The following is a 22,912-nucleotide window of genomic DNA, read 5'->3' on the forward strand; positions in this document are numbered from 1 at the left end:
TGTTATCTACATTATTGTATTAGTCTGTTAGATAAGTACTGTCTATTGGTATCCAATTACGAAGCAGCTACTAATGTTATTTTTGTCGTACTACTAAATTTTTTTCGAATTGACTATATAATTTTTACCTATCATTAATGGGGTAACAATGTAAGTAGGGTTTAAACAGGCAAGTCAAGCTAAGCTATAAAACGAACACTGATAGAAGCATGCTTTTAAATATTTGAATTGTGATTGTAATAATATATCCGTTCGTGTATTAAAAACGTGCTGTTAATACGTAATGCGAAAAGCTTTAAATCTCAAGTTAACTCTATCGTATTCACCTACCTAAATCGATATTGACTACTAGACGTATGTAGTCTGATACCCGGTACCTTTAGCGTTAGTTTGTTTAATCGACATTTGATAACACTAACATTTAAATAATTAATCCGTTTTTTTTTTTAAATCACGTACTCACAACATGATTCATTCTGTTCGAGATAAATCATCGAAATGTTGAAGATGTTATCAAATGGTATGTAAATAAATCAACGGGCGAATAACCCACCCGTATGGTCGGCGGCGGCGTACTCTGCTGTCAGCAGCGGGTTGGCAGCCGCTGTCAGGGCTGCGTAGTTAGCGTAGTCTGCATATGGTGACGCGTAGATCAACTGGTGAGACGGTTCTCCAGGAGACAGGAGCCCAGCGGCAGCACCAGCGCCTGTACCATTGAGCAACCCAGCTTGCCCGCCGGGTGCTGTCGGTATGCGCGGAGACAGTATCAGTGGAGCTCCCAAAGGCGCTGATGTGCGAAGAGCAACACTGCCCACACCACCCACTCCGCCAGTTGGCGCCAGTAACCGCTGGGTTTCGGCGGCTACACGTCGCCATTCTTCATCGGCTGTGGATTCACCTTTTGTTATCAATAATTTTCAGTAAATATTAAGTCTTATTTAACAATTTATTCTATGAATCTTTTTTATATTTGGACCGTGAAAGTTTAGTTTAATAACAACAATCATTGATATTCATATTTAGTTATAGTGATTATGTTCATTTTTGCACTTTGTAAATGAATTTGTCAAAGTATTATCGTACTGGTCGCAATGAAATCACCCATGTTAAGAGTTAACAACCGTGACATGCCACAAATCAATTAAGTTAGTCATCTTAATGATGGTGGATGACTCATATCGGTCGACAAACCAGAAATAATATTCAATTACAGTTATATTCATAGCAAAAATATACCAAAAGTATGAGGAGTAATAATTCCACTATCCCATTTGTTAGTATTTTATAAATCGATTGCAAGATAATGTTGACCACGTAGAATTTCAGGTCAGATCGACCATCAGTCAGTGAAGTGGGTCAAGCATAGTCACTTCTGTCCCAGAATACGTGAGTTTGATTTCCTTGTAGACAAATACGAGCAAGACAAATATCCTTGTTTATGATTCATCACAGCTTTTAGGAAAATAAGGTTACTTAAGTCCTTTTGGGGTTTCAGCTCAAGTAATTGCTCGGCGTTGAAAACGGAGATTATAATTAGATCGAAAACCACACAAATTAAATTAAAAACAAAATGGAAACATTTATCCACCCATGTGATGCCAATCCCATAAAAATCAAACACAAGAAGTAATAATAGTAAATCTTATAACTAAATGTTAGATCTTAATACTATATATTAGTGACAAAACATAAAGGCGGCCATACTTATTAAGCACTGACCGTTGACGGGCACGACGGCTTTCGTGCTTGAGTCACGGTATGTGCCATTTATAATGGCCAATTCCATTAACTGACGTTTTTTCAGTTCGTCTTCACCGTCCGCTTGCTGTAAAATAAACCCGTTCATTAAAAAACATCCAACATTTATAACACTGTTTTCCGAGAAAGAAACAGTTAGTTTAAAATATATTTTAATGGTCAAATAATATACGTATTATTATTAGCTTCAAATGAGATTTGAAAGGGTATCTAGTTCAGCGTAATTTTAAACACAACATACGTAACGTCTCAGGTTACACGGTTAGCCAAGCATTAGAAATGTATGAAACTTGACAAATATTGGCTATAGCCGACATATATTGCGATTGAAATTTTGAATTTAAAGAATTATAATTGTAGTATTCGCGTCTGTAGTGATTTTTATCCATAAAGTATTTAACTATGAGTGAATGAGGGATTGCTGCAATTATTGTTGCTTTAAGAATATTTCATTGACTTAGACAGACCTATAAAATTTAAACTTTAATATCAAAAATATTGTTTGTATTACAACAGCCATTCATTATTCGAACAAAAGTGTTACTTACAGGAACCAACAGGCGTTTGACCTCATCAACAGCTCTGGCCAACTTTATCTTCGCTCTGTTCTCTGTGTCTTCGACTGTGAGCAGTACGTGCAAATCGTCAGCAAGATGCTCCCAATTCGGCTTACCCCTGTTCGCGTCCTCCTGGAATATGCCCAAACGATAAATCATTGGATACGTAATACTCAAAAGACGGTTTATCCAAATTTATATGAACGAAATTGTTGGGCCAGAAAAAGGTACATCAGTGCCAAGAATGTCTAGTGACTAGAAAACGTTCGTAAATGTGAATTATGCTAAGTTTAGGAGAAGATAAAGATGATTTAAATAAATCATTAATTAATTCAAAGGAATATTTCATGGAAATAGTAATAGAATGAATCCTTTTAAGGTTTTCTGTACAGCTTTTCATAGAAACGGTTGACGCATGATTCTGACGAATCGTCTTAGATAAAATATTGTATAATATAAACCTGTAGCATATTCCAAGCAGCGCTGCATGAAACACAAATAAAATAGGTCTTAATCTTTTGTGAACATATTAATAAATGTTTATTTTTAGTAAAACAAATGATTTACCTTCTTCTTATCCCGCATTGAGCCTTTGCCCCTGACCATAATTTTACATCCAGTTTCCTGTTCTAACTGTTTTGCAGTCATACCTCTTGGTCCAAGAATCCTTCCCACAAAGTTGAACTGTAAATAGAAGTAAATACTATACATTATACAGTTTTTTTTTTTGTAACAAATAATAATAATCATAAAAAAATGTGAAGATAATAAATAATATTCGGCGAACAAAAACAAAATCTTTATTGCAAAATGCTTCCACGTGCTAATCTCGTTCGTGTTTAATGCGCAACTACTGGGTTAATTACTACTATTATACATAAATTGTGTTTGCCGCGAGCGCATATTACTTATTCGTGCAGAAGCATAGAACATTTGAATCAAACTCATTTCCTAGGCATCAAAAAGCTTTGGTCAGTTCAATGTATATGAATCGTGAACGAGTATCTCTGCCTCATATACAATGTAAGAAATGGATCAATTGGCACATCGCCAAACAAGTCACAATATCATAGATAATTTATACGTACACTTATTACAAAAATCAAATATTTCGGACGCAGCTAAAATATTTAGTATTAAATGGTGGATAAAATGAAGACTCAACATTTGTCGCGTCTGTCATCTTAAATTGTTTTCTAAGACAGATTATTAATTGTTACTTCAAAGTGGTTTAAATATTTTAAATAGCAATATTGAAAACAACTAATTCGATGTCAACGGCAGTGTATGATTTCACTTAATTGTGAATGTGAGCTTACAATTGAAATAATTTCTGATTCTTTGGTGTAATAGAAAGAAATATGAGATGCGGAAGTGGGAAAACAATAGGTCTGAGAAAACGGTCGTGATTATTGACGGTCCAGCGATTTTGATTATGAGAGCACAGTATGATCAAAATTAGAAATGATTGTTTTAAATGAACAAAGGTTTTTTATAGTAATTTATACAACTAAGACTAATAGACAATGGTTTTCTACGTGTTATTTTTTCAAAAAACGAACGGTAAAACTCCATTTTCTTAAAAAAGTTTATAGTCTACCCACAATTTTATACCTGGTTTTATTGCAACAGTTTTGAATTTATTCTTGTTTACGAAAACCATTGTGTAATTAAGATTTTTAAAATTGTACCAACGTCAAATATTTTCAGATAAAAAAAAGTTTTCTTTTAACTTTGAAACATCGGTCAGTCATCAATAATAATAGTGACTTATTTTTCCCCAAGTGCGAACAAAGCTCAGCCGGACGCGAAGCCATGTTGAAATAGCGTCGCACTAGTTGGCCGCGCGCCCACATTCGTTTTCTCACCAGCCGTTAATATTTTCATGACAAAAGTGATTACTGTATTTTCGAAAAGGTACAACATATATAGTTTCACGTTACATTAGCTTTGCCTTATACATGTTCGTACAAACACCATGACTAATCCGTTCGAACCGTATCGTATGAATTTGCATATATTCTTCCAACTGAATTGTATTTTTATCCGTTCAATCCATTTAATAACAGTGTTGACTTATTCAAATAAGTGAACAAGTCTTTACGAGATGATAGTTATATCGAGTTTATAAATTCAGGCCCAGAAAGGGGTCGTCACGGTCAAAGCGGAGTGTTCGGTCCCAATTAACACACTGGTCGCAACAGAATGTAGGTTAGGCATTCTAAATGCTTCCTAGTTGATCATAACTCAATCTGAATTACAGTGATGCAGTTGGTTGAATATCGTTGCGAGATATTCCTGTTTCTGAAACGTGTTTAGATGCGTTAGCGCGTCGCGGAAACACTTCCCAAAAATTTATAAGCCGACGATATATTTTCAGATGGTGTCGGTAAAAGCGTGCCTCGGATCTGATCGTGTTTATTCGGCCAACGGAAGTCTTTTGACTCGAAATAAAGTTTTAAGTATTTTAATGATGTCGGATGCAAAATAGATAAAATTATATGTTTTACCCAAACAACCAATAATGATGAGATATTTTTCAATATTACATCATTTTGCGTCAGTACAGTATTCATTATTTTATAAATACACAATATGTTATGGTTCAATATTTCAATATATTATCGTTGATTGTATTATTGAAATCGAAAGGCTCTAGAAGAAACAATCAATATGTAACATGATATGGATAATTCAATAGCAATCAATATAACATTCGTTTTAAAAAATGAAATAATTTGATTTGTACTTGTATAAGTTACACGAACATTAATAATAGCAACACTGGGAACGCCCTCGCCGTCGGCGCATCTAATCGATAAACATCAATTGCATTCCATCCAACGTACCATATGCTGTATTGCACTTTAACCACACATTTTGGTCTTACTAAACATTTCCAAATAAGTACTGAGTGTTTAAAAACAGTACTGTAGATCGTATACAGTGAAACTGTTTGGAAGTAAAATTCGATTAAAATATTAAAAACTATCGTGGCGCGGGTGCAATACATAAGAAACATCTTAAATGATCAGTGTTTCTTTATATATTACCATGTAATATATACAAAAATCTACCTCTCAAATCAATCTATCTAATAAAAAAAACGCATCAAAATCCTTTTATCCATAGGGCCAGAGAGCGGTAAGCAACTTTGTTTTATACTATAATGATTATGATAAAAATGTTGATAATATCTTAAAATGTATTTCGATTACGTAATGAATACAATTTCAGTTCAGAAACGATAAACTATTTCATTTACATTTTCAGTGCTATTAGACTTTAATATCACAATAAAAAAAAACACAAAATCTGATTATAATTCAATGGTTAGTACATAAAAGTTAAAATAAAACATGAATTCAAATCAGAATAGTTTTTTTGCCGCAAATTAACGTCACCAACGGTATAGTATTATGTTATTAGGTACCGGATATATTAGGTAAATTGACACAACAGTGTTACACCAGCATAATAGTATTCAATAGAAATGTGCAATTCTGTAGCAACAGTTTTTTTTACACTGATTATAGATTAAATCTCTATGCAAGCAAGTTGTAAAACAGACCGAAGGTTGATTAAAAATGTCGTCATTTTTATACAGAGTTAGATATATCATCTAATGATGATGTGCTTCTGAACGATTTTGGTCATAGGGCCTAACAATATTCAAGTGTTCAAAACCTTATACAAATCTTAAGTGCACTCTCTCTCTCACCTTACTTTCCTCACTTTTATTTTATAACAGAATTTTGCAATGGATTTGTCAATTCATTTGTGCCTTGAGCAAATACTACCATGTGCAAATAATAAGTAAAAACGTATGACCATTGCCATAAAATCATCATAATCTAAAATCAAAAGTATTTAAGATCGCCTTTGATGATATATCTTTTTAATTTCCAACATTTTAATGCCGAGGTCTTACTACATGGAACCTATAATAATTTTATATGGTTCATTGTATCAACAACAATGTTATTTGAAGAAACGACTCAAAGCGTTCTTGTTTTTTCAGCTATTCTTAACTTCATAAAACATATGCGATGCACTCACTCAGATTGTTTTGATTTCTGAGATTGAATCTTCTGCAAAGTTATAATCATGGATATACGAAAACGTTTTGAAAAGAAAACATCTTAAGATTTATGATATGATTTAGTATGTGTTATAATACAACCTACCGCAGTTCGACTGGACGCTTTAAAATAATGTACCGCATATGTTTTAGTGTTTTTGATTTTAAATGTAAAATATATTGTTCTGGATGTTAAATAAATATTTCTTTAAAGATATAGTTTTGCTAAAATTGGACACCTGACGGTTGTTCAGTAACAATAACAGCCTGTAAATTTCCCACAGCTGGGCTAAAGCCTCCTCTCCCACTAAGGAGAGGGTTTGAAACATATTCCACCACGCTGTTCCAATGCGGGTTGGTGGAATGCACATGTGGCAGAATTTCGATGAAATTACATACATGCATGTTTCCTCACAATGTTTTCCTTCACCGCCGAGCATGAGATGAGTTATAAAAACAAATCAAGCACATATATATAGTGGTGCTTGCCTGGATGTGAACCCGCAATCATCGGTTACGATGCACGCGTTAAAACCACTGGGCCATCTCACTTCTTGTTATTGTTCACTACCGCCCAAAGACAACGATACTGTAAGAAATGAATATGATTTACGAGTCTTTTTAAAATCGACCGATCAATCTAAAACATTTTTTCTTTTCCATATGTTTTGATTTATTTTATGACACAACATAGATATACAATCTATGTTAAAATCACAAAGCGCTAACGAGTTACGTTCTCCGTACAAACACAAACTGCAATAGTTTGCGTTCAGAACGTATTCGCTGAACATAGCTCAGCTTACGTTCTATTCATAAAATACGCGAATAAAATAACGGATATTCTATTTATAAAAAATAAAAATAATTAAAAACTCATAACTATTGTACCCATTCTGACATATTATTAAATCATTTAAACAAATTGTTTCCAACTGGTTAGTTCGTATTGATATTCCTCGTGGCGTGTTATTAAACCACTTAATGTTTTCTTTTGTAAATAGCGTTTCAACGCGAGTTGACCGTGTTCTTGTCTAAATCAAACATCTTTTGTTTGACGAAGCGTATGTGAACTATTGACCGCTACTGATTGCCAACCATTACGAGTACCGGATGAATGCAGGTGTATTACGAATCAATATTGCTTTTGATTGATGGGTTAATTCCTACGTAAATTGTCCTACTATCTGTCACGACGATTACTGTAAACGACGTTCGATTTGGACATTTATTGATTCGGTTTTAAAGCACATTTTGGCGTAATACATATTTTCTATTATTTTACTGTTGAGGAATGTATGGATTGGTCACGACGTGCGTTACCGAGAGTTGCCTCAGGCGATAGTAGTGTTTAATTTTAAGCTATGAATACATGCACCAAGAGATCATAAGCTATAATTTATTAAAGACTGCTGTCATCTGTGAATCTACGTAAATTATGCGAGTCGGATAACATTTTGAGATAATGATAGAATGGAAACAATGTCTTTTGTTGTTCTTTATCGCTTGTCGTGGAACATTTAACAGCGGAAGATGTATTATACTAATTGCAGAAGCACAATTCTGAAAATATATCCTAAGGACACACTGACGCTAGTTTTCCCAAACTTACTTTAGAAGTAAGAAAGAAGTTACGGAAAATTTTGCAATACGCGGTTCAAACCCTGCAAGTTGATATATGTAGCAGAATTTCATCAGCTTTCCTCGCAAAGTTTCACCCTCCTTCACCTTTCACCCCCGTTCAAATCGTATAAGTTATAAACACAAATTATTATCGTCACAATAAATCGATAGTTTATAACAAACTTAATATCGATCTTTTTCAAGTATGTTATACTAGAAAAGTAGTATTTAATCGTCAATAGTTTCACCTTTATGGCTTCTATCATTACCTGATCTTAAGTATAGAATAGTCTGCAGCAATTATCACTTTACGACATTTATATTTATGCGTAAATAATGTTATTGATAATATGCGTAATTGTTCAAGCTAGGTGTGTCCGCAAATGTTTCTTTTAATTTATTTATTTATTCGTAATATGCACATATATTACGTTGTATATTAGCACAAGATAATATAATTTTTATCGTTCAATTGCAATCACGTTGGTTGAAATGTTTATTCAGATAAATTATTTTTAAATAATGGATGAACAACGTCCCGGAATCGGTCACAAATAATTAATGGTTTTAAAATTATGTTTCTTTGGAAGTTTGAGAGGTTGTGGTTACTGCTACTAGTGGACTGGTACATAATATATAGAGACATTGCGGTTTGACTACTTCAGCTTGCAACTAATTATATAACCTTTTCGAATTAATAACTTGTTATCACACACACATCTGCAGATTCACAAACACATGGGTAGTATTTATATACCTTCCATTGACAATTTTATTGATAGAATTATTTAATCGTAAATCGAATGACAATTTTAGTGTCAAAACATGAACCTTCGCTTAGTAGTGACATAATATCCCGAGAATCCCCCTAGGTGTTGGAGGCCCGCATAGGCGGGCAGACCGTCAGGGAGTCACGGTAGCATGCATAAGCGATCCCGTGGCGCCCGCCGAAAGACGGAGAGGGTACCGCTGGTTTTTAGTGGGTAACCCCGGTGGACCTGGGCGCACTCGGCTTCAAGGAAACCGGGGAGTCCCCCCCCACTTTCCATCACGTGGGGTATAATGGATAACATTTGATTACCGTATGATATTTAATTCGTCAAAAATATTTATTTAATTGAATAAAGTCATTAATTGCAATGTTAATCTGTGCCGGAGAAGTGATAATACCTTAATTAGGTAAATATATCTGTTTCATTCAAAAAATATTCCATAGAGGTTATCTACTAATTTGTTTCAAATTAATAATTGACGCATAAATAACATCTCATTTATTCTTTTTCTATTTATAAAAAAAAGATACGAAAAGTTTACAACACTTTAATAACCAACACAATTTTGTTATCATTATTCAATCAATGTTTTTAAATAATGTTTACCATAATCATTTTACGATTTTATTTTTTAAACTGTTGACAGACTAAGCCTCCAGTCATGAACTACGTCAATCGCTTGTTGTCATTTATTTCGAAACGCTATAGTTAAATAAACAAACTGGCTGAAAATAAACTACATTGAAGTTGTTGTAAAAAAAATTACCGACGGACTTGCGTCTTTGATTGTTTCTTTGGCACCAATACTGTTCATTCACACGAACAAACATTTGGCGTTGGAACTAAACGGAACGTGGGATGTCCGGCGTCTGAATATGTTAACCTAATTACTGGCCGTTTTTACACAGGATTAAACGAAAAATAACACGTCAAATTAAGTATATAGTAAAAACAGAATATGAATTTAAAAAAAAATCTTCTGTGAAAAAAGGTGGATTATTTATTTAAAAACAGATACAAAATTGTTGTTTTTTTAAATGAGACAATTTTTGTAGGTACCGTTTTAGTTTCAGGAATACAGTCGGATATTTTTTTTTTTAAATAGGAACACTGCAACGCTTGAAGTAAATTTTACATAGATAGTTTGCACAGCGATAAGAGATTTTATTATATCTATTTAAAATCAAAATAATTAAGTGTAGTATTCATATCATCACTGCAAATTTACTAGATATAACTGATGTGTATACATTTGTAAATGCGTGTAAGTTATGACGTCACGATTATTAGGTCAAATTTATTTTATTTACTCTTCTGTGACCTATACAACAGCCGGTGCTGTGCCTGATCTCTGTCCGGTATCGGATTTGACGTCCTAAGAAATTACCAGAGTAAGGGAACATTGCAAGTACGTCAGCGTGCGTATTGGTGCATTATATCCTTGTGTAGGTAGCTGTCTCTTTTTGATTGGCCGAAATCAATCATGAGAACTCAATTTAAGTTCTATGAGTAGAGGTAAAATAGCTACGACTATACAATTTGTATTCCCTAGCCATGACGCAAAAAAGTAACATTTAAAACCGACTTAAGCTGAACAATAAAGACATCAACGTACTGATAATTGGCGGCAAATTAAGATTAAAAATACAAATTTATATCTTCAATCATTCGACTTATTTATGGAGGTTAAAATGCCGTAGGTATTGAAATAAATAGACATTTAATTTCTCGAAACTGCGTTTTTATTGCCTTCTTACGACATATGGACTTATCTAAAGATTATTACCAGATGGTATGAGCTAATATGTTTATTACGCATGCGTACATAATGTCATTTAAGTGTCAAAGTCGTTAAACGGAGATTGATTTGGCTTAACACAAGCACAGTAAAGTCAGTTAACTATGTCTGTGTAAGATATTTAATAATATATCATTATACGATCAACTGAAATAATGAAACGAAATAATTAATTAGATGCGTTAACAATTGTTTTAAACGATCACATGTTATAAGCTATTATAGATTAATAATCAAAACGGAGATGAGTACAAAAAATACCTTTTTATTTGGTGACAAACCAGTACGTCAATCAAAATATTATAGTACCGCTGTTACTATTGGCAGACACGCGAGAAAATTGTGTTTGTCTTTCATAGTCAACTTTTGAAGAGGGCAATGAGATGTACGGAACCTTAAACTAATCTAACACATAAAACATTTAAGCTGACATCTTCTGACTAACTAACTCACGATTCCAAAAGGAACGTACTCATATAAACAAAGTCTTACTGTTTGTCGGTAGAACTCCATATTTTCTTTTATACTAAATTAAATTTAACCTTTTCTTTCGAATGAGTTCAGATAATTGACAAAAAACAGAATATCAATTATTATTAAGCCTCTGTTTCCAAGTCTTTTTTGTATCTGTTTTTTTTTTTTAAAGGCAACACTCTTAATTTTATAATGTAACAGATTATAAATAACCAATTGCTATATAAATGAATAAAATAGGAGCGACATAAAAGCGTAAAGCGATACACGGCTAAGATGCATCGGTCGGGTGCACACGGGCATACGTTTGACCTCTCACCGTTGACCCGTGCAAGAACGGTACAGAATCTAGATAATATGATGTACCTATTTATCTATTTCCTAGACATTTAAACTACATAAATATTTCGAATAAATATGAAAAATAAGTCATGTATCCTAAGCACAAGTTGAAAAGAAAACCGATATTTCATTTCGTGGTTTTTTTTGTTGTAATTAGAACTGTTTAACTCAGTTTTACATGACGTCATTACGAAATCTAATATGCTTAACGGATCCGTCATGTTGTTGTGTTTCGAATTTGAATTTCGAACATAAAATACTTAAATTAACATCGAGTTCGTCATGTCCAGAGTTTCGTTTGAATATGATTTACTTTTTATTTAGTGACTATTCTTTGATAACCTGTACCTAATACGTAATCGAAAATCGTTTAAAGTAAAATACTTAAAGACAAAGAAAGAAAACATTTAATATCAGTAATGAAAACTTCATAGTATTTAAATATACTTACATTATTTTAAAACTTATTGAAATTTTTTCTTTATTTACACTTTGCGGAAGTTTTGTTTAAATTCACCAACTACTCATATCTTTTGCCAATTCGATTGATTATATTTAACAAAAAAAAATATAAATAAATATGCATTTCGTCTTATAGCTGGTGATAAGAGGGCTGCTTCATTTTTTTCTTCAAAGGATCGAAATAGCGATTCAATGAGGAAATGCTGGTAGCTAGCATTCTTGCTAACATTCCACGCGGATTTGTACAGTACCTATTTTTACTTTTTTTTTATATTTTTTTATATACAATTAAGGTTTTATTGAAAATAATTCTTATGTATCTAGCTTAACTCTCATAAGGAGCGGAAATCATGTAGGATATGAGTTAACGTCAAACCAAAGCTGAAACCAGGGGAACACTGCCACCAAATTTTCATGTACCTGTTTGTGTTCTTGATTAATTTCGTGCCTTGTGGCGGAGTTAAATATTGTGAGGAACCAAACCGTGGTATTATGGTATTGGCAGACTTTACTCATTGTCATGAGTATACATAAAGGCTTGTAACATAACTTGTATCACATACGTCAATTTAATTTTGATTGCCTATTAAAATGACATGACGTTTTTTTTTTAATTAAAAAAAATAACAATGATTGGAATATTATAAAAACGAATACCGTTTACAATCCGATTATTGCTCATAATGTATAATGAAGTTGCAATCCTGACAAAAACTCTTATTAGACGTAATAACTATAATAAAGAACGACAGCTTAATGTACTTCGAAATACACAGAGTAATAACCTAAATAGTAATATGAATATTAAACGAAATTATAGCGAGCTGACATTTAACTGAACGCAAATCTGTGAACATATTTTGTTGACAAAATATAGGCTCGCTTTGATATTATTTACGAGTGTGGGAAGACTCCTTTCCCGATCGTTTTTGATTTCGTATGAACTATGAACTCATATTTCACAAAGGACTTGACTTCTAACATAATGTTTGGTTCAAATATTTGACAACTCCGACAATTTCTAATGGACCTGAGTACATCAAAAATAAAAATAACAATTTAATCATTTTTTTAATAAGCAAATTATTTATTAGCTTGTTATTAGCCGGTTGAATATGGAATGCTTTAAATAATTTGAGCATCATATTAAAAATTGAACTATATTACTTCGTCGTATTATAATTTTATCTTGTTCGTTGGTAATTAATGTGTTAACTTCTATGTTATGGTACATGACATCTAGTGCAATCTAATCGCAGGGTTGTGTGTATTTGTCACCGGACAGTACAGGTGATAAACAAAGTATGTATCCAACTCAAATAAGTAACAACTGGCTTATCGACGACTAAGCGGACAATTATTTATTAAACCCTAAACAAATATATGCTTACAGTTACGAGATATCCACATTTACAAATATTCTCAAATGAAATGTATATTTTTACTGTTATGTATAATACATATCAAATGTTATATTTATGTTGCGGTAATAAATTTATTTGTGCTTTGTTTGTTTGTTTTAATGTTTGTTAATCCTTTCTCAACATCATATTTACACATATGCGAATGAAATTAACTTAACTTACATATTGTAAGGGTTGCCAGGCGTCAGATATATTTGGTTCTGTACATCTAAATATTTATGTGTTCTTGAGTTTTTGTCAATTTAATCTTATACATAATGCCTGCAGTGACCATAATTTTATAAAAAAATAGATAGGCGAATTATGAGACAATTAAACTAATTCTATATACTTTAATGAACACCCTGTGAAGCAAAAAGGCAACTAGCCCAATAAAAAACAAACGCGAGTTTATACTATTCATACTTTTTCAAAATGACTCTATCACGAGTCATAGAAGCCGTTAATTTATAATGTGTAAGGAAAATATACTTCAAAACACAGCTATCCACAGCGACGGTTCCCGACTAGTTATTTATAAGTCTTTCCTGCCAAAGCTTCCTTGATTTCTTTTACAATTATAAACATCCAAGAGTTAATGTCCCTTAAACTTTTTTAATCTGTCTCAGTGTGTTGCCATCAGATAAAATTTTATATTAGCTTATAAAGAAACGTGATGATCGTTGTAATTCTAAGTTATATTTATTAAAAGTAAACAGCACAATTTATAATATTATAGTATTATAAGCAACGGATTATATATAAAGTGAAATATTAAAAGTTTTGGTGCGTATTTTAAATTTATTATAGTTTCACGATTGTGTTCTGCGGTGAGTTTCGAATTATTTTTTCAGAACAGATATAGAAGGGTAACAGCTGAACGAGTGTTATAAAAAAAAATGACACGCGACAAATATAATAAACATATTTAATTCAGTGACATATGAACAATTTAAAATGTTTTAGTAACCGAAATATGTAATAAAACGCGTAAATAGATCTGGGAATCTGGTCAAATTTTATGAAAATAGCCCATGAGTCATATTCAACATTTACCATTTCGTCTAGCAGATCATGAAACTTATGATAAATGAAACGGAAATTAGCGTCTCCTACGCACGTGGGTTTATTGCACCATTTAATGGATTAATACACTGAGATAATACCGAGAGAAAGTTCCTTACGTGTTTTTAAAGGAAAGGCAAACATTGAAAACAGGAGACACCTACGAAAGTTTCGGAATATTCATTAAAAATATTAAAACATTTCAACGATTTGTTACATATGTCAGATTTCTTCGGACACGAAATATTCATCATCTTTAAATTTTTTCATGCATGAAAAATACTATGACGTGAAAATATTTGTTTCTAAATTATTAAATACGCTGTTAAAGTTTCATTCAAGACAATATCCTAGAGCAAATGTCCGAACTAATTTTATCTGGAGTTAATACATATGAAAACCTAATCATGTAAAATTCGATTCGGATTTTAAATATACGTAATAAAAAGCGGATAATAGCAATAAAATAAATTATTTCTTAACAATAATTTAATGAGTAAAAGTATCCGAACGAAATCTTGTCTTCCTGGCATAATATTGTGCACACGTGAGAATTATCTATTCTCTCAATCTCATAATTCGATGAAACGATCCACCACGACCGGAAGAGTTCAGACACGAACAAACGTCTTATGTCTTGAAGTATTTTGGTACTGTATCTTGTACATTTATTTGTTACTTTTGTGTGCTTACATAAATGTAACACGAATATTATTAAACATATATATGTACACATGTCAAAAAATTATCTAAAAAATTCGGAGACATGAAAAGACGCTCACAAACATAAAAGTATTCACGTTTTTAAAAACAGATCAGTCTCATTTAATGCTTACCGGATTGCAAAGAGGAACTGGCTAGGCTATTTGAAATGTTTATTTACACATGTTAACCGTAAATTATTATTGCTTGTTTCTAGGTTTCCTTCCCAGCCTAAACTGTTTTATCTTCGAAACGATTTGAATGATAAAGCACACGTTGTAGTACACAGTGACCATCCGTTCCGTATTGAATGGGACAAGACCGTCTACAAAGTAATAAATAAATACAAAAAAATATCGTTAATTATTATATATATAGCAGAAATTGTTGTTAATATTTTCAATTTAAAGTTTTATAAAAATGATTGTTGTAGATCCGCCTGAATAAGATCGAGTCATGACTGAACCTGGAAAAAAATAAACTCACAATTTCCCTCTTTTTAAGTCGGTTAAAAGCCACAACAATTTAGGCTCACAATTCATTCAAAACAAAGATTCTGTACCAAATGTATATTATAATGTTATTACACCATACAATGTAGACACCCCAACTCTTAAAGAAAAAATAATTGTGCAAAGCTGAATACTCAAACTGTTAGCGTGCTATTCGGCAAAGATTTTATTTCTTTCGTAAAATAGTCCACATTTGCTTGGATTATCAACAAAAGCTGTTATGATTTGTGAAAAAAATCTTTCGTTTAAATATTTCAACTCGTATATTATTTATTCAAATATTCTTCAAAACATTTACTTTTGCTAAAAAGAGGTTTGTCTTAAAATAACGTGAATAAGTTTCACCAACTGACAGTTTATGTATTTCAAACTTCACATATAACCTCCATGCAAAGTTAAAACCTGTTCATACTGGCTACAAATATTAATCTCCATCGATGATCAAATTTAAGTCACAAGTCAATCGCATTGCATCAATCGTATGGTCGTTTTATAACGTTAATGATATCGTAATCAAGATGAAAGCTCCCGTTACACATTGTCTCAATATCCTTATTTAATATGTATAATTATCTGGTTTCCGAAACTGGTTTTACATGTCTACGTCTTTGCCTCACACTGTATGGAAAAAAAACTTTTTCACTGTTATATATTACTTCTTCCGCATTTTTTTTATAATTCATATATCTTTTAATTAATATTATTTTCTTACGTCTTAAATAACTTTCATCTTTTAATTTTCGAACAATTATAGGAAACTCATATTTTTAAGTTTTTTTTTATTGTATGCCAAGAGGTTATTATTATTGTTGGCTTATTAATAATAGCTGGATTCGGCTTTAACGCGTCAAAATTGTTTTAATATAAACAAGAACATTTTCACATCAAAGTAAATTATATATCGATATAAACTCGAATCAAAAACATTACTTTTTTGTAACTAACTGTGAGATACATCAATGAGAAACTTAAGATACCGAACAAAAAGTTCGTAACGGACCTTACCAGTATGGTGGGATTTAATAATGCCGCCCTATAAGGACACGAACGGTACATTGATCGACGCCGATGTCATACAGTTGGGTACCATTTTATTATATCTAGCGTTTGTAAACTTTCGATCACGATTTCATAATACTATTTGTATCTGAATATCAAATGAAGGCTGGTTATATTAACATTACCATACATCGCTTCATTTAATTAATTTAGGTCATAACAACCAACGTGGAAAAATAATAAAAGTTAATTCATTTACAGCGCTCGGAAATTTATAAAATAATATGAATGGGCTAATAATACTATGGGCTCGTCTATGTTCTGATTGAAGAACCTATTCTAATACAAACAGCAAATCAATTAAATTCAAGTAATCTTCACAATGTAGCGTTTTTGAATCATAGATAATTAAATACTACCACCGTTTCGGAAAGCAGCCTCTAGCGAGAAGAAACTCGCATAGTTGCTCTTTTCAATTAAACAAATATAAAGTGCTGTTCTTTAAAATAATTAGTGTTCTGTGATGGTACCCGAGATAACTCCAGGCGTTTTTCTTTAAAAAGTACAAAAACAAAACATAAAAAATCTTTACGGTTCCCGTAAAGACAAATATATAAGAGAACTAAGAATATGTGACTACATCAGTTATCCGAGTCCCATCGAAGCGAGCACTAACAAGCGAAACCTGTGAGACGAGTTCAGTAGCTGCAATGTCTAATCAAGTTGATATGATTGAGCCTGTTTCCTATGCGCATGAAATTTATACCTAGTGTAATGTAATTCACTACGATGCGGAATTGTGTTCCACAACTGGCGTTGTTGCTTATTTCTATTAAGGAACATGTATACATCGCAGTCTGTCCAAATAGCGCCATTTTACCGTCATGATGATGGATTGCTTCTGTATTGAAATTATGCGTTATTTATTCTTTAATATTGAATGAACGACGCACGCGCTTGTTTTATTTGAAAGTGGAACAGTAGCTCATTGGTTGGTAAATAAAAATAAATTTATCGTGAACCAGTCAAATAAAACTGGCATTACATATAAAAACTCTTTCTTTCCAATTTTTTTATAACAAAACATTTCCGTAAGAAAATAGAATTAGCTGCAAATATTGCAAATTCTTTAATTGATTTACGAGTTCTGTTTTAATTAATGATAATTATAAATAAACAATATTAAACTAGCAATCCACGCTTTCTAATCGAATGAAAATGGATTAGGAATAAGATAAAACATTTCAGAGCTAGATGCAAAGCTAATGGTTGCGCTAAATTTGTTTTTGGTACAATTTCAACACTATGCCGCCATAAATATAAGATGTATTGAGCGGAAGAGCGAATAGAACATTCAGGCGGGTGATGCCACGAGCACAAACAAGTCATTAAGACAAATTTAGGGTGGCCTACATGTGAACGAACGCTATAAACGAGTTTATCGTTTATAGCGTTCGTTACAATTATACAGAACCAAAGCTGATGATTAAATCAAACTTTTAAAGAAACACTCTGTATTGTATCATAACATAAAGTCGCTTACGTCCCTTTGTTGCGGTTTTTTTTAAATAGATAGGGAGGGATTCGAGATGAAGGTTTATGTATATAATAAATGGACAATATAGTAAAAAAAGAAGAAAAATTCTTTCATATATTTAGTATCAAAATAGCACCTGAGCGAAGCCAGGTCGGGTCGCTAGTTGAAAATAAGAATTAAAATAAGAATCAGTAGGTTTGTAAAAACGTAAATATAGTTTTAAAATTATGCTAATGTCACAGAAACTTATTTTAGTGCATTAGTCATGGTCAATAACGAGACGTCAAAATTGAAGCTATTTATGACAGAGTAAAGATAAGTGTGAATAGTATAAACATAAATACTAGTGGATTTCCTGCGAAACTTCACGTTTAGTCAAAGGATTTTTTACGAATTTCGAAACCTATGACAGCTTTTATTTTGATTTCTTTTCATTAAATATGGCGCGAAAATGATGAAACCTCTTTTAATTGATTTTTTTAATATCAAATAACTTTGTTCAATTAGAATTGTAGTTTACATTTATTTTGTTTATGTTTTTAATTTTTTTTATACAGCAGCTCTCTAACCGACCAGTGACTTTTTCCGCTCTCTAACATTAATTATTTATTACACACATCACACATCTACGGCTGAAGCTCTACTGCAAAATGAGACTATAACCTATATTTTATATGCAGCCATCATCCCAGAATCACTGAGACAAAAATCGAGCTACGTTATTAATATATAAGATCTAACAGAGCTATACTATAAATAATAAATAATATGAGACAACACCACATACATTATTCTGCTCCCAATGTAAGTAGCTAAAGCACTTGTGTTATGGAAAATCAGAAGTAACGACGGTACCACAAACACCCAGACCCAAGACAACATAGAAAACTAATGGTAATCTGCATTGACTCGGCCGAGAATCGAACCCGAGGCCTCGGAGTGGCATATCCATGAAAACCGGTGTACACACCACTCGACCACGGAGGTCGTCAATATTACACCATGCTGGACTTTTAAAAGTCCAGATCCGTGAGAACGCAATCTCTTCACTTCCTTTACCAGCATGAGACAAATTAATTACAAATACAAAATATTAAAGCATATGATGAAATTTAAATAGTGAATGAATGCTTCACCTTGATTCAGATCATGTTCTATCCAGTTAGCAAGGGTCAGAATAAACATTTATACATTAGATCATATACTTATCGACCTTTAGATTCTAGTTGTATGAAAGATAAAATAATGACAACATCGTTAGGTTCACCATAAATAACAAGACATATACCTAAACGTATATACATTTTAATCGTCAATCGATATTTTACAGCAAACAATTTATCTTAAGATTTATGAAAACATCGCCCACACAATTATCCTACCTATTGATGGCCATAATAATTGATAATAAATGATATTGTAAGGGAAACATTAAATATATCGAATAATGACTTGACATTTATAAAATTAAATTTCAGCGACGGAACCCAAATGATATTTCTGCTACCAAATTATTAACATGCATTTATTTTGACTAATAACTAATTTACCGTGGAATATTAAGCGTGCCTTTCAATTCTGTATGACAGCAAATCTTCATTAGCTCTTAGAAATATTAAATCACAAAGCCTCAAACCTACATGGCCTTATTAGGAAACAGACTAGGAGTCGGATGGCGCCAACAATCGATCGCTAACAAGATCGTTTATATCTGAGTAACTATCTTGACCAAATGCTCGAATAATTTATCAATATATAAATAATCTTAGCATTAGTAATATAGAATATGCCTACAAGCTCGTTATCCATAGAAAAAATTGTAATTGCTTATTATTAGTGTCAATTATTAAGTATAACAGGTCATGCTACGTTTAAAAGCAGAAAATACGTTTGAAAAACAGGTTGCGGTATTCCTTAGTAATGCGAATATAACCTGATTGGTTCCATTACAACAGGATTCGTACAATGAATCCAAGAATGAGAAAATATCATCAACAGGCGTATTTATATCTAGAAAAACTACTCAATATCAGCCAACTTTTTTTATACAGTTGAATACACATGAATCATTCAGTTCATTGAACTTTACGATCTATATATGAATTATATAAGACGAATCATTTGTAAATGAAGCTGTAACCGTTTGTTCCAATGAATGGATAGTTTCATTCAGTTTGCGGGCCCCGAGTACGCAGGCCCGTCGAAACACGAGATCGCCCTGACATAAGTCACCAAATGTAGCAAGCTGCCAACCTTGTCTTTCTATTTATATGACTAACACTCGTTCATTTTGTCCCCCGATGCAATAAAACTTACAACCTGCGATACTTATTTCAATCTGTGTCGTAATGAACCAAACCCTTATGGAATAACAGCTGGAATATGTATCTGACAATTGTCAGAAAGCTTTAAATGGACTGGGTGTGACATGATAGAGTCGACAAGAGTTTTATTCGTTTTTGTCGTAAATTAAATCTACAGCATACATCACTTATGTTGAAACTGTTTTATTATTGTGTCTAGGCTTGGTTGCGTTTCATTCATTAAACTCCATTACGTGTTATATTATATTTAAAACCTTCCGCGTTGTTCTATTTATGTTAACAACTAATTTGCTTATTCATTTTAACGGTACAAATGTTTCTTTCATAAGATTAAAAATTATTATTTCTTCTCGACGTTTAGTTTTCATTATGTAATATGCATTTATATTAATTTCATTATCTAAACTTTAACGAGGGTAAAAGTAATTAGAAAGTACTTACATCTGGATGTTCTTTTACTGGTACATATACTTTTTCTGTCAGTGTGGTGACCATGCCCTCTGGCTCTGGTAGAACAAGTGGTTCCTTCTTGACTCCATTTATTTGGAATAAGCTTGCTCGTACTTTTGCTATTTCTGTAAAGAAAATTAACATATCGTGAGTATAAAACACTAGCTGCTATAAATTTGAATGTCATATTCATGAAAATATAGGAAGCACGCCCAAACGTTTACTAAGAATGATAAAAGTTAATGTGCCGTCGTAAATTTACAAATACGAGAACATTATCACGGATTTGGAAAATAACCAAAATTCCTTGCAGTCAATAATACAGTTCCGTTCGTCTATTGGCTGGTTTGAGAGTCCGCGGGTTTCGATTTACTGGACTTACAACCCCGGGGTCATGGATTCGGAAAGTTGAAAGATGCTATAGTTAAGGTAATATACTTTTAAATCCTAATCTTCCAACGCAGATAGTCTCTCTAAGAATGGCTAAATGGTCAGAAGTACATCAAGCACGAGATAGTTTGACGTTACAATTGATAGCTAATTACTTTTTAAATGGATATTCAATTTTATGTCCTCAGAGTCATAATAAATGACTATGACATCATACAATTGATGTATCATTATTGATGGGTCTAACATTGCCTCGATAATTACAAAGCGAAGCCGCCACCTTCGACTTTGACGTCATAAGTTCATGTTTATTGTAAATAAAAACTAACATAAGTAAATATTAAATGTCTATTTATCTACTTTAACTCATTTTATTTACAACTACATTCGTATATAAAATCAGCACAACTTCTTGAGCTAATTGTTTGTTCATATTATACTATGTATAAATAATCTTTTATTATATACGTATAATAAAGTCGATATGGCCCAGTGGTTAGAACGCGTGCATCTTAACCGATGATTGCGGGTTCAAACCCAGGCAAGCACCCCTGATTCATGTGTCAATTTGTCTTTATAATTCATCTCGTGCTCAGCGGTGAAGGAAAACATCGTGGGGAAAACTACATGTGACAAATTTCATAGAAATTCTGCCACATGTGTATTCCTCCAACCCGCATTGGAACAGCGTGGTGGAATATGTTCCAAACCTTCTCCTCAAAGGGAGAGAAGGCCTTAAGCCCAGCTGTGGGAATTTACAGGCTGTTGTTGTTGTTGTTGTATACATAAAAGAAATACACGTTTGTATAAGGGGGTATTCATGTATGAATTCGTGAATTAAATTTAATTAATAAGTCAATAAATACATTGTAACTACTCGCTGATTTCCGAATGCGTTTCTTGACATTTATAGCAACATTATGACATACAATCGTATATCCAAATTATAGTTGTATAATTGTGCATTGTGAAATTAATATTTAATCGTTAAGATTTCCCATTATCGTTTAAGAATAGAATAGTTTAATAATATCGTCCTAATCCAGATAGATGTGGTGATTCATGGAGTGATATCCGGAGTACAATTGTACGACCATATGTTTTTGCTACATCGCACGCATAAAAAGTATGTCGGGTCCTTATGTATATTCACGATTGAGGACTTAAATGTATAGTTAGTTAATGTATACATAAACTAAAAACTCATATGGAATCCTAATTACGTTTATGTCAGAGAGACTGATTAGTTGTTCATTGGACATAGTACCTACATTATGTATATAACAAAAAATGCCTACAAGACTTTTGTTTTTGTTATTGTAAATATCTGTATTGTGACCAAATCGTTATATAAATAAAAAACATAACTATAAAAATTAGTAAACAAAAGCATAGTCATCCTTAATATACATCGTTCGATATATTAAAATAGAGGTAATTTTACGTCATTATCACGCAATATGCAATGAAAATAGGATAATTTTTTTATAGTATAGGTTGGATGACGAGCATATGGGCCACCTGATGGTAAGTGGTCACCAACACCCATAGACAGTGACGCTGTAAGATATATTAACTATTACATAATACATCATCAATGCACCACCAGCCTTGGGAACTAAGATGTCATGTCCCTTGTGCCTGTAGCTACACTGGCCCTTC

The 22,912-nt window shown here is 32.5% G+C and overlaps 1 protein-coding gene across 6 annotated transcripts in view; it reads right to left on the reverse strand.

Moving 5' to 3' along the window:
* LOC124535155 (protein held out wings) overlaps window positions 1–22,912 on the reverse strand; it is a 62,927-nt gene that overhangs the window by 7,394 nt on the left and 32,621 nt on the right. For 4 of the 6 annotated variants that reach the window (XR_006966784.1, XM_047111249.1, XM_047111248.1 and 1 more), the window contains exons 2-6: window positions 20,852–20,985; window positions 2,883–2,999; window positions 2,307–2,447; window positions 1,705–1,825; window positions 554–886 (exon numbers count right to left, since the gene is read on the reverse strand). Coding sequence is in view for 5 of the 6 variants with exons in the window: in XM_047111249.1 (XP_046967205.1) it covers window positions 554–886; window positions 1,705–1,825; window positions 2,307–2,447; window positions 2,883–2,999; window positions 20,852–20,985 (846 nt within the window). In the remaining variant the exon portion in view is untranslated. Of the gene's footprint in view, window positions 1–553; window positions 899–1,704; window positions 1,826–2,306; window positions 2,448–2,882; window positions 3,000–20,851; window positions 20,986–22,912 lie in introns of all 6 variants that reach the window. The other 2 variants (XM_047111250.1, XM_047111251.1) reach the window with 2 other exon arrangements.

This window comes from Vanessa cardui, chromosome 14 (assembly GCF_905220365.1).
Source record: "Vanessa cardui chromosome 14, ilVanCard2.1, whole genome shotgun sequence".
NCBI lineage: Eukaryota > Metazoa > Arthropoda > Insecta > Lepidoptera > Nymphalidae > Vanessa > Vanessa cardui.